This window comes from Drosophila elegans, unplaced genomic scaffold (assembly GCF_018152505.1).
Source record: "Drosophila elegans isolate 14027-0461.03 unplaced genomic scaffold, ASM1815250v1 contig_813, whole genome shotgun sequence".
NCBI lineage: Eukaryota > Metazoa > Arthropoda > Insecta > Diptera > Drosophilidae > Drosophila > Drosophila elegans.
Window position 1 is genome coordinate 49,353 of NW_024546166.1, and position 13,439 is coordinate 62,791.

At 46.0% G+C, this 13,439-nt stretch overlaps 1 protein-coding gene and 1 long non-coding RNA gene across 3 annotated transcripts; both read left to right on the forward strand.

The window, feature by feature from the left end:
• The first annotated feature begins 8,173 nt into the window (after window positions 1–8,173).
• Window positions 8,174–9,298, forward strand: LOC108150560. The gene is made up of 4 exons (XR_005977858.1): window positions 8,174–8,471; window positions 8,581–8,791; window positions 8,848–8,909; window positions 8,977–9,298. It is a non-coding gene; the product is annotated as an uncharacterized LOC108150560 (long non-coding RNA).
• Window positions 9,299–11,469: 2,171 nt separating this feature from the next.
• LOC108150559 (cyclin-K) lies at window positions 11,470–13,175 on the forward strand. 2 transcript variants are annotated; one of them, XM_017278793.2, is made up of 2 exons: window positions 11,470–11,855; window positions 11,907–13,175. In XM_017278793.2, exons 1-2 carry the CDS (start codon window positions 11,499–11,501, stop codon window positions 12,681–12,683), a joined length of 1,134 nt encoding a protein of 377 aa, XP_017134282.1. In that variant the 5' UTR covers window positions 11,470–11,498; the 3' UTR covers window positions 12,684–13,175. The 2 variants fall into 2 exon arrangements, with proteins under 2 accessions (XP_017134282.1, XP_017134281.1); XM_017278792.2 differs by having other exon boundaries at window positions 11,471–13,175.
• The last annotated feature ends 264 nt before the right edge of the window (window positions 13,176–13,439 follow it).

Here is a 13,439-nt window from a genome sequence, read left to right on the forward strand (position 1 = left end):
AAGACCGCAGGCCAACAACAATCCGTAGCGTCGGCAGACTCTGTACGGATCGAGGAAGACCACGACCAGATCTTTTTCATTCCCGAAGAAAGAGGGGAGACGGTACAGCTAGAGAGCTTTACCGTAGCATGCCAAGCCGGAAAAACACTAAAATAACGCGCACACACATAAACGGCCACAGTTAATTAGTTAGCATGCCAAGCCGGAAAACACGAATATGACGCGCACACACATAAACGGCCACAAAAAAAAAAAAAAAAGGGAAGATACACACACATGAAAGGCACTACGTATGATCCGGCAATCTGAAATGAGAAATATACATGAAAACCGGGGTCGCAGGAAAACAAACCACTTGCCAACTAAATGCAGAACGACGCAAGAAAGCGATGAGCCGAGCAGGGTCATTGACACCGGCCCCAAGGGCAGGAAAGGTCAACTCTGCAATCCTGGGCCAAGCTTTGGGGAAAAAGAAAATAAGTAAACATGAAATAGAAAGGAAATTGCGCTTACCATAGCATTGTGCGAAGTCACTATAAACAAGGGATGGGGGCGTTTCGATTCATGGTCACCGATTGGCCCTACACGATAGTGTCGATCGGCGGGCACAAATACTGGAAATACCGACACAGGGAGTCACACCGTGGAACATCGATATATTAAGTGGCAACACCACGTTGGGTCACGGAACCGATAGCAACTGGAGACCGATCGATTTGACGGAGAGTGACCGTACAACAGAGAGTCACACGAGAGACTATCAATAACACCGATAACGACTGGAGACCGATCGGCGCGATGTAGAGTGGCCATCCGACGGAGAAGACATATCGGGAATTCAAAAACCATCGGGGGAAACGTCTGGGCGGGAATTCAAAAGTCTACGGGGAAACGTCTGGGCGGGAATTCAAAAGTCTACGAGGGAAACGTCTGGGCGGGAATTTAAAGTCTACGGGGAAAACGTCTGGGCGGGAAATTCAAAATCTGGAAGGAGGATCGGCGCTGTGGAACTCCATAAGGAGCTGTGAGCGTCGTGGGAACCATCTGGAAGAGCGAGTCGACTGGAAGACTACAGGCGAACGAGGACAAGTACGAGGAGAAGACACGTCGAGGGAAGGATGTCAGAATGTGGAGTATACCAAGGCAGAGAAAACAGCGAGTCTCTTTTTCATTCCCGAAGTAGGGGTGAATGTGAGGAGTTGAATAACTCCCCACAAGTTAAGAAGCAAGCAGAGTAAGCGCATGTAAAGCAGTGGCCTACCAGTTACCAATTACGCGGCGAATTCACCCGTAGTAACGGTAGTGCGGAGAGAGAGAGTGGTGAACTGAGCACCAGACAAAGCCAAGGAGAGTCCGAGAGGGACAGCAATACAAGAGAGCGGCGAAGGGCCGTAGGCAGAAGGAAGTAACGGGACGGCACCGGACTTTGGACCCTGATATTGGTGCCGGGCGCAGAGGGCGAAAGGTCGAACGGTAAAACCGTGGACTTTGGACCAGGAGGCAAGGAGACGCCGATAACTAGCGGTAAATGGAGGCCTATATAAACCGGCCGAGCACAGGAAGCTGGATCACTCGATTTCTATCAAGTCGGAAAGAGCAAACCGGACAGTTAAAACCATGATAGCGCAGTTTGCGGGACAGAACCAGAGGAATTGGGACGAGAAGTGGCCGGAGATTATGCTAGCGGTAAATTCAAGTACGTCGGAGTCAACAGGGTACTCCCCGTGTTTCCTCACGCAGGCTCGAGAGCCTCGACTGCCCAGCGCCCTGTACGACAGACGGAAACGCCTGAAGATAAGGCCAATAAGATGAAGGAAATCTTCGAAATTGTGCGCCGGAACATGGAGAAGGCTGCTCAGGACCAAGCCAGGCATTACAATCTACGAAGGAGGCAATGGAATCCAACGATAGGGGACACAGTCTGGGCGAAGGAGCACCATCTGTCAAAGGCAGCCGAGGGTTTCGCGGCAAAGCTAGCGCCGAGATACGACGGACCGTACACGGTAATAGACTTCGTCTCACCAGTCATTTGTAAACTCCGCCACAAGGATACGCAAAAAGAACGAACAGTCCACGTCAGTGAGCTTAAACAACAAACACAAGAACTCGGTACAGACAAGCAAGGACAACACAAGCAGGCAACAACATCAGGTGGTGCGGACTATAGCGTCGGGCATAAGCCAGAGTCTATATAGACCGCAGGATAACACGAGCATGCAACGACAAAAAGTACAGACTATATCGTCGGGCATAAGTCCAGAGTCTATATAGACCGCAGGATAACACGAGCATGCAACGACAAAACGTGCGGACTGTATCGTCGGGCATAAGCCAGAGTCTATATAGAACGCAGATAAAAAGGAGGCACAGTGACCCAGACAACGAGGCAATCAGATTCTGCGTCGGGCATGAAGCCAGAGTCATCCATTAATACGCCGCGAAGAATAAGGTGATGCACAGTACAAGAAACCGAAAAGACCGCAGGCCAACAACAATCCGTAGCGTCGGCAGACTCTGTACGGATCGAGGAAGACCACGACCAGATCTTTTTCATTCCCGAAGAAAGAGGGGAGACGGTACAGCTAGAGAGCTTTACCGTAGCATGCCAAGCCGGAAAAACACTAAAATAACGCGCACACACATAAACGGCCACAGTTAATTAGTTAGCATGCCAAGCCGGAAAAACACGAATATGACGCGCACACACATAAACGGCCACAATAAAAAAAAAAAAGGGAAGATACACACACATGAAAGGCACTACGTATGATCCGGCAATCTGAAATGAGAAATATACATGAAAACCGGGGTCGCAGGAAAACAAACCACTTGCCAACTAAATGCAGAACGACGCAAGAAAGCGATGAGCCGAGCAGGGTCATTGACACCGGGCCCCAAGGGCAGGAAAGGTCAACTCTGCAATCCTGGGCCAAGCTTTGGGGAAAAAGAAAATAAGTAAACATGAAATAGAAAGGAAATTGCGCTTACCATAGCATTGTGCGAAGTCACTATAAACAAGGGATGGGGGCGTTTCGATTCATGGTCACCGATTGGCCCTACACGATAGTGTCGATCGGCGGGCACAAATACTGGAAATACCGACACAGGAGTCACACCGTGGAACATCGATATATTAAGTGGCAACACCACGTTGGGTCACGGAACCGATAGCAACTGGAGACCGATCGATTTGACGGAGAGTGACCGTACAACAGAGAGTCACACGAGAGACTATCAATAACACCGATAACGACTGGAGACCGATCGGCGCGATGTAGAGTGGCCATCCGACGGAGAAGACATATCGGGAATTCAAAAACCATCGGGGGAAACGTCTGGGCGGGAATTCAAAAGTCTACGGGGAAACGTCTGGGCGGGAATTCAAAAGTCTACGAGGGAAACGTCTGGGCGGGAATTTAAAGTCTACGGGGAAAACGTCTGGGCGGGAAATTCAAAATCTGGAAGGAGGATCGGCGCTGTGGAACTCCATAAGGAGCTGTGAGCGTCGTGGGAACCATCTGGAAGAGCGAGTCGACTGGAAGACTACAGGCGAACGAGGACAAGTACGAGGAGAAGACACGTCGAGGGAAGGATGTCAGAATGTGGAGTATACCAAGGCAGAGAAAACAGCGAGTCTCTTTTTCATTCCCGAAGTAGGGGGAGAATGTGAGGAGTTGAATAACTCCCCACAAGTTAAGAAGCAAGCAGAGTAAGCGCATGCAAGCAGTGGCCTACCAGTTACCAATTACGCGGCGAATTCACCCGTAGTAACGGTAGTGCGGAGAGAGAGAGTGGTGAACTGAGCACCAGACAAAGCCAAGGAGAGTCCGAGAGGGACAGCAATACAAGAGAGCGGCGAAGGGCCGTGGGCAGAAGGAAGTAACGGGACGGCACCGGACTTTGGACCCTGATATTGGTGCCGGGCGCAGAGGGCGAAAGGTCGAACGGTAAAACCGTGGACTTTGGACCAGGAGGCAAGGAGACGCCGATAACTAGCGGTAAATGGAGGCCTATATAAACCGGCCGAGCACAGGAAGCTGGATCACTCGATTTCTATCAAGTCAACAAGTAACAGTCATCAAGTGAACAAGTAACCAGTGCAACATCGTGAAGGAGCAAGTAAAGCCGTGCGGAGTCATCAAGGAAACAAGATCGCTACGTCGAGACGTTCGGGACTTAGAGCCAAAGTCTCCGAATTGAGACACATGTAGCTGAGGTCCTTACGGCATCACACGGCTAAGTCCAGGCGCTTTGTTACAACTTCTGTCGCGATTTGAGCTTGGCATCCCACCCGGCGTGTCCGACAAAGTGAACAAATAGAGTCCTTCGACGAAGAACCGTGGGCTCAGAAGCAAAGTGTCCAGAACTAGCTACCTGCCTACAAGGACTGCATTGGCGAACTCCGGCGTATGCCTGATCGTCCTGCAGGAACTGTACAAGGTCCTGGTGCGACTAGCCCGGAAGGACGCGCGTTTGTTCAGCTGGTGTCTCGAAAGGCGTATGCGTTGAGAGCACAGCGGTCCACCGCTAGAGTCCCAGAACGGCAGCTTACCGAGTCGCCAACAAGGAGCGGAGCTGGTCGAGATAGCTGGAGGCGGGCAAGGACAACGAGGACCCAGGACGACGAAAACGAGCGTCGAGCGAGCAGCCCACACGTCGAATTCTTAGGCCTGCGGCAGAGAGGGTAGGGTGGAAGCGTTCGTCTAGAACCTGGCGTTTGACCCAGGGACTGCGTTGGCGGCTTCCGGCGTACGCCTGAACCGTCAGGTAGAAGCTGAGCCGACGTCCGGTGCGACCGGCCGGGACAGAGCAAGGGACAGGAGGCTGCGGCTGCGAAAGGCGTACGCCTTGAGAGCACAGTGCCTGTTCACCCTAGTCTGGGAACGGTGACGCATCCCTAGTCCCTGTAAACCCGCCGAGCCAAGGGTGGCAGAAGACATCGCAAGCAAAACCGGCGAGGAAGACACCACTTCGCAGCCGGCACGATCCAGAGAGGCGTTCAACGCGGGAAGGAGACGACGGCAGGACGTGATTCTACATAACCAGTACACCACCCCGGCCGAGGGTCAAGTCGGCGAATAAAAGATCACTGCATACTCCCAATCTTTCTGTGTGTTTTCACTGGTCAAAAGGGCGGTCACGTATATATAAATTTGGTGGGACGAACACTTACATCTTCTGAGCTAGCCGCACGACATTCGTAGCGAGCAGATAATAAAGAAAATCAGTTCGTTACAATGCTACTGGCAAATTCCAGCTGTCATCGTCTCCTTCCTGTGGCCCCTTCCGAGGATTCCCTGGCGGAGAAGTCCTGTCTATCATTTTCCCTTTTGACCATAATAAATACTTGCTCATAAATTTGTTCTACTCTATCTCTATTTAGATGTTTTATTAATGTTTATGTTTTAATTTTTATAGTTTTGATCCGGCTGCGCATCCACAACACACAATGACACCTTGAACAAAATAAACACAATTCAACTACAACAGGGAGGGAAAAACTCAACATTCAACGGAGCCAACTTCACCACCGGATTTCCGTGTCTTCATTTACCAGCACAAGTTTCTCGGTGAGCGCTGTTGACCATCCCATCTTCCACAGAAGACTAGGTGTCAAGGGCGCTCCCCACTCTAATATCTGTACTTCCCACTTACTTACATCACTAAATGATTGTTCTAGGAACGCCGTAAGTGCATCGCATCCTGACCTCATCACGGGTAAGTAAGGGAAGTTTTCCCTATTTGGACTACATCTGACTCAGGCTATTAATCTGCTCTATTTTCCTGGCGCTCGACTAGCACACCAGACATCGGGATAGTCGCTAACTAGCCGACTACATTTTTTCTGCTAGTGCCGAACCACCCTTACCAAGCACCCTCTTCCGTTCGTCAGATAAGTACCATCTCTTACAAAAAAAAAGTCTGACATTTACTTTGGGGTATCTTTGCTTCCAGATCTCCCCGGCACCGCGCTACTATGAACCGACCATCAGGTCCTTCATAGGCCATCTTCACCGGCGTAACCGAATCGCTAAGTCCCCTCCGAGATCCTTACTCTCGGCTGGTTATTTATATTTCCCGCCGGCGTGCAATTTGCATCCTTTTCGACCCTTACGGATGATAGGATCAGCGCATCCACTCCTGTCATTTAATTGGAAACCATCTATTGTTACGGACCTGGTTTTTCGAAAATGGTTCAAATGGCTTGGAACTTTGTCAACGACTCTCTTAGCACCGTGGTCTGTCTTCAGTGGGAGCCGGAAATCATAGCCGTGGCTCTTATCCACTTGGCCAGCAGGCTGGGCAAGTTCACTGTGCAGGACTGGGAGAGCCGCCAGCCACAGCACCAGCGCTGGTGGGACATGTTCGTGTCGGACGTAACAATGGAGATCCTCGAGGACATCTGTCACCAGGTGCTGGACCTGTACCAGTCCATCCAAAAGGAAGCCCTTCAGCCCAGTAGCCCGCCACAAAAGCCACCCAGCCTGGCGGACAGCCCAATCATTCATTTTGAGGTGTTTGCGCACTTGGCGCTTGTATTTGAAGTAACTAGTTGTAGGGCGAGAACGGGAACCAATAAAGTTTTCGTACGTTCACTCTTGCGAATTCGCCTCGTCTCTCGCCACCGTAGCACAAGTTAGGTTCTAAGAGAAATTATTGAAATATTAAATTTAGTTATCAATCGAGCTTCAGCGTATCCACTCCCTTTTCGTCGTCGTACTTTCGCAAAAGTTTTTACACAAATTATCTCAAAATAAATCGTCTCGAACCTACTGCAGTCACAAGTTTCGCGTTCTTAATAGAAAACAGTATTAAATTTTCAAAAGGAATTATTAAACCTGCGATTCATTGGTCAGACAAAATTAACAGCCTGAGCCAGTCATAAAAACGAATCCTGGACAAAATAATAAGCCGGGTTGATGAAGCTACCGGAATATTTAATGAGCTCATAGCATGATTCGGGTTCTTAAAAATTATAAAAAATGTCTTGATGTGGTGCATAAAAATGTCCAAAGCTTGTTAAAAAACAATTTATGAATTTAAGTATATTTATTTTAAGTCAAATGTCGATGTTATTTGCGTATCAGAAACTTGGTTTATTCGATCTATTTGATCGTTCTGGCTATAAATTGATCGTTCTGATTGCGCAGGTAATGCTGGAGAATTAGCGATATACATGATACGATGAAATTGAATATACTTTTATTAAGCTAGCCAACCAAATGTCAGAAAACAAAACTTTAATTGGTTCCATTTACCCAGTATACAGACGTAATAATCAATGATGACTACAATGAAAATATTTTAAAAGAAAAAAGTAATATAGGGTATTTCCACAGAGATCCATCTACCTTCCACCAACCGTTGAAGGGACGCCATAAGGTTTTGCCGTTCCAAAAACTTCCTAGTTAGTCCGCCGTTAAAATTTGACGGACTTAGGCGAAAAAATGTATGCGATAGTTAGCCGATGTTTCTGCAGTCCATCCCTGAAAAACCTTTGGAATTTTTAACAAATGTGAAACTCCGATTTTCACATTCCACCTTCCGATTTCAGCTGATCTTAAAAACTGTAGCTCGTCAAAACATAATCAAAGATGGTTGACCTTTTACTTTGTTTACGTTTTGACGAGTCGCAGCTGTTCAGATCAGCTGAATTTGGAAGGTGGATGTGGTCTTTGGAAATTGGAGTTTCACATATGTCCAAAATTCCGACTGTTTTCCACAGATGGACTGTTCCAGAAGAAGGTTTTAGTATTAAAATTGTTATATTGTAATCGTAAGAAAAATTTTGGTATTTTTATTCTTAAAAAACCATATATATATATGATAGATTCCATATCAAGATAATATTGTAAAATTTTGAATGAATATATTCTCAACCAATCGATTATGGCAGCAATTATTGTGAACTCCAGAGTTAATTCCAAAGTGTTCAGATACACTGACACAAGTAAGTTCACGTAAATAAAACTCTTTTATGCTCCGTGCTGAAACATACAACAACAATTGTATTCATACAAAAAAGTTCCAGTTAATTCAACGATATGAAAAAAAATTGAATTGTTTTCATATGTAAATACTTAGGGCTTAGAAAATCTCCACGAGTAAACATTTTCCTCCGTTTTCTACAACACAGCTTAATATTGTTACGGAACTGCACCTTTCCCGGAGGGCAGCGCCGGCTAGCCACGGAGTTCCCAGGGTTCCCTGCAGTCCGAAGAATTGATTCCGACTCATCGAACGTCTCACATCTCTAACTTGACGATTACCATCACAAATCAAAACAAAACAAAAGTGTATTTACATCAAAAGCTGAGAAAATTGGACGAAATTGGTTGCTTGGGTGTAATTGCCACGACGCACCCACCCTTCCTTGGGTGTCCCAAAGCTAATGTTGGAGGCACACTCCATCTCCGACAGACCGGAGTCTATTCCTGGTGGATTAGGATCGGCTCATCTCCCCGCCCAAGGTAACTCACACAAACATTTCGGCCGTTTGTTTACATTTAATTTTGTGAAAGATTGATGATAAAACACATTCAGATTTAATTCTTACTCATAATCTACTCTTTTCGTAAGCAACACTTAAGGCCGATCTCAGACCGTCGCCCAGATGAGAAGTTGTCAAAGCGACAACAACTGAAGGAAAATTTTTAGACGCTGAAAATTATAAGTGTTTGGCAAAGTCGCCACGGATGTGAAGTATACGGCACCAATTTGGAGGCGTTTGCCCACCCGGGTCACCTAATCCTGAGGAGCTCCAAGGGAAAAGAAGGGACGTGCTGAAAAGGTAAGTATGCTTAAAAAAAAAACCCATAAGTCATTAAATTTCGCGATCCAATCTAGACGTTGTTGGTCGCGTGGCTAGGGTGCGGCATTAAGCCTCTAATTCCAGATTATATTTCACAGTGAGTATTTGAAACAATTTTGACTGTGCGATTTCATTAATTCATAACTACAACTTATTTATTGCAGAGTTTAACGATGGTTATAGTCCAGCCTGGTCGAAGCTGCCGCAAGAAGAAAACACCGCTAGCGGCGAAAACCAGCGCGAGTCCGCACGGAGCCAAATGGTCCGGAGGGTAGCTCGCGTCTGCGCCAGAGGAGCTGGAGACAGTGCGTCGGTGGTCCCAGAGATGACCACGTAGTCAGCGCGAGTATTCATTCCCGGAACGGACTCACCGAGGGAATGCTGATGCCGCTGCTGATGTTGCTGCGGCTGCGGCTGATGCTGATCGCTGCTGCTTCTGCGGCTGATGATGCTGATCGCTGCTACAGCTGGTGGACGACGTGGTCTTCACGACCAGGTTAGGGTCCGCCAGGTAAGTATTTTGCCCTCCCGAGTCTTCCAAATTTCCGCGGCCCTTTAGATAGGGTCCCCGGCGGCTTTAATATTTTTCAAAACCACTGATATTTATAAGTTTCTGACCAATAAATAACTACTCACTTCAAGTTGTCTAAGCACTAATCATTATTCTATTTTTTTTACACGACCGTTCGTCCACGACTTTTTTCACCAACTTAACTAAAACCCTGACCTACTCCAAAGTCGTTGGCCATTTTCACTACCGCTCTCTCAAAATAGGCAAGTGAACGCATTCAAGGCTATTTAACCCAACGAACGAAACGTGTTAAAAAAATTAGTCTTAAAATTAAAAAAAAAAATTTGTTTAATTTCTTTTATTTATTGCCTAGACCCTGAAAGCACCATCCACCATCTCTAAAAAAGATGTTCGGTTTGGTTTTGCCGTGCCAAAAATATTCCAATTATTCCCTAATGGTGGAATTAACGTTTTTAGCCACACGTTTCTAGTTGATATTAAGCCGATTTTGTGTCGGTGCAACTCCAAAGTCTTGGCGCGAATAAATATGAATTGACATGGCGGCCATCTATGTTTCTGTAAACCAGAGGCGTAGTCGAAGGAGAAGGGAGGCTTGGTAGGTAAACGCTTTCCCAGGCAGCAGTTTGAATACAGAGTAGATATTAGCCATTATGTAAAAGATCAGGCAACCATTTAAAAACTAGTTTATAGCAATTCAAATAAAATAAAAGCAGGAAATAGTACTCATAAAAGAGTTTGATAGAGTTAAATACCCCTCAAAAAATTCTGCTTACGCCACTGTGACTCTTGATGTATGTATGTACACCAGTCCACCATCACTGAATTATCCCAACCGTTTCGCTTAGATGGGCTCTTTGGGACTGGGCTATTAGCTAACTGCTTTGCTACGAAACACAAGAAAATTAATTAATTAATTGGCTCCTAACCATCGATGCTATCGATATTGCCATCGATTGTTTGACAGCTTTGAACAAGTAGAGGTAGAGATGTTTTGGTGAAAAACGTCGACGTTTCATCGATGTTAAGAAAGAAATCTGTTTTGTTGCTTATTACAGATTATTTAAATATTTGTTTTTGTTTAAATATAATAAATGATCCCAAGCAACTGAAGCTTCGCAATACTTTTTCTGAGCTGGTTCCTCCACAATTTCATCAGAATTTGATGTTCCTAAAAAGTCATATTGTTAAACAGGCACCATGTGAACGTACAAATGTGCATATGGACACACGTACATGCCTTGCCCCTACGTGCAATCATACATACATAGAGTATGCCCATATAATAGCCTGATTCTATTGGCATTTAGCGTAATGCGAATTTATTTACACAGGGTATCCTATAAGGATAAATGCCGCATTTAAAATAAATGCGATTAAAAACCATTCGCCCCGAACGTTTTTAGAAAAAATAACAAAAAATACCGATGTTTAACGATATTATGTTCGTGCCACCACTACAACAGCTGTTTTCTATATGCAAGGCTGGAGCCATTTTTGATGTGTATTGAATATAAAATCTATTTTATATAAAAATGACTGAACCTAGAGCGCACGCTGCAAATTCTGCTCACAGTATCACAATGCATTGCTGCTGGATCTCTGGCATAAAATACCTCCCGTATATTCGTGGATCCTTGCCCTTTTTAGAAACTGTGGTGGACTCCATTGCAAAACCCGTCATAACAACGCAATCATTTTCTCTTCCTTGTCGTCCAAATTGGCAAATGCCTCGGTCGCATTATGGATATCCTTCTAAGCATTAAAGAGTTGAGTAAACTCACTCATATTCATTATTTTTAATTAATCATTTGGGTTTGCCAAAATTCAAAAGCAAAAAAAACCAGATCAGCTATTCGTGCCGTTCACATGTCGGAGTAGCATTAGCTAAATGCTAATGCGCCAATGGAAACAGGCACATTTAAAAAGTCCACTAATGCGGCAATGGAATAAGGCTATTACAGGTTTTCCTTGTTCGTTGCGCAGTTGGAAAACATCGATGTTGGCTTGCGGAACATCGATGGTAACATCGATGTTACCGATGTTTTAAAAACATCCATGTTTCTCCACCTCTATGTGCAAGGTGTCGCAGTGCTCCCAAAGGCTGCAAGTCGTGTTTATTTGGCACCAAAAAATAAACCCGAAGTCTTTTCTGAGATGCCGTGCTGGTACTACGACAAGAAGGAGCTGCGCGAGACGCCGTCGATCCTGGACGGCATAGACTTTGAGACGGAGCGACGCTATCGCAAGGAGGGCGCCCGCTTTATCATGGAGTGTGGCACAAAGATGGGCCTGGGCCACAACACGATGGCCACTGGCGTGGTGTACTTCCACCGATTTTACATGTTCCACTCGTTCCGCAGCTTCCCGCGCTACGTGACTGCCTGTTGCTGTCTCTTTTTTGCCGGCAAGGTGGAGGAGACGCCAAAAAAGTGCCGCGACATTATTAAGATGGCGCGCGGCATTCTAAACGACAATTACTTCTTTTCGTTTGGTGAGGATCCCAAAGAGGAGGTGATGACGCTGGAGCGCATCCTGCTGCAGACTATTAAATTTGACTTGCAGGTAGAGCACCCGTATACCTTTCTGCTTAAGTACGCAAAGTGCTTCAAGGGCGACCAGCAGAAGCTGCAGAAAATGGTTCAAATGGCTTGGAACTTTGTCAACGACTCTCTTAGCACCGTGGTCTGTCTTCAGTGGGAGCCGGAAATCATAGCCGTGGCTCTTATCCACTTGGCCAGCAAGCTGAGCAAGTTCACTGTGCAGGACTGGGAGGGCCGCCAGCCACAGCACCAGCGCTGGTGGGACATGTTCGTGTCGGACGTAACAATGGAGATCCTCGAGGACATCTGTCACCAGGTGTTGGACCTGTACCAGTCCACCCAAAAGGAAGCCCTTCAGCCCAGTAGCCCGCCACAAAAGCCACCCAGCCTGGCGGACAGCCCAAATCCCACGGACATCGTGTTTTCCACGGTGCAACAACAAAAGCCGCCACCCCCAAGTGGAAACGATAGCTTGCTGGCAGTCAGCAACATCCAGAGCATCAAGACGCTGCCCATCCTGTGTACCGGTTCTAGCCCTGGGTTCCATCCGGCTACACATGGCCCAACGCCTCTTGTCCATACCCCCGGCTACCACCTTTACCACGCTCCGCCACCACCTCCTCCGCCGGTCGTGCCCATGCCGCCCTACCCCTCTCCCAGCTGGGCAATCCAGCAGCAGCCGCCCACACATTACGGTAGCGGCGCGGCACCTCCTCCGCCAATGCCACCCAATCTGCCCCTTGGCCCTAGTGGGTACTATAGCGCCGGCGGACGACAACCTCAGCAGCGGTACCAGTAAAAGGACATGATGGTTCGGTTCGAAGATAAACGAGTTAAAATATTAATTATTCATAACGCGTAATTATATTTAAAAAAAAAAAGCGTTTTAACTTAGATTTACGGATTTAGAATTTGGCAGGGACCCAGTTGAATTGTTTCACGAGTGGGCAACTAAATTTCTTGACTACTTAAACTTTTATTCAAATTTGGTTTCCTCGTATGCAGCTCCGAAATTCATCACTGCATAAATCACCCTTTCATCAGTCTGTCGACTGCAACGCCGGCATATTTGACATTTTTACTTGACAATCGTAGCAAAAATTGAAATTGGAAACTAGGGACGAATTTTTGGCGTTGATTCACAAATTATTAAATCTGGTGAACCGGGTATAAAAATTTAAACGCAGGCTAATTCTCTTATACTTAAAATTGTTGTTTATTTATTCAAAGAATACTTAATTAAAAACGAAAAAGTACAAAATAAAGGTCACAGCTTATTTTAACCAAAGAACAAAGTAAACTCATAATATTTTTGGCCATTAATAAAAAATCTAAATATATAGTTTTATCACCCTTCTAATCAAGAAAAATTTTATAACGTATTGAATATTGAGAGTATGAGATTTTATGGGTGATATTAGCTAAAAAATTGTATATTTTCAAACGTATCTCGACATTTTGGATATCGCTAGTGTCCAGAGACTGTTATGGCGATACTTTGGCTATAACGAAAACTTTAATTATTAGGAAGATTTTCCAATAATTCTTCAGAACG

Bases quoted from the DNA above. Each gene is read 5' to 3' on its own strand.
- LOC108150559 (XM_017278792.2), top strand. From the start codon at position 11,499: ATGCCGTGCTGGTACTACGACAAGAAGGAGCTGCGCGAGACGCCGTCG.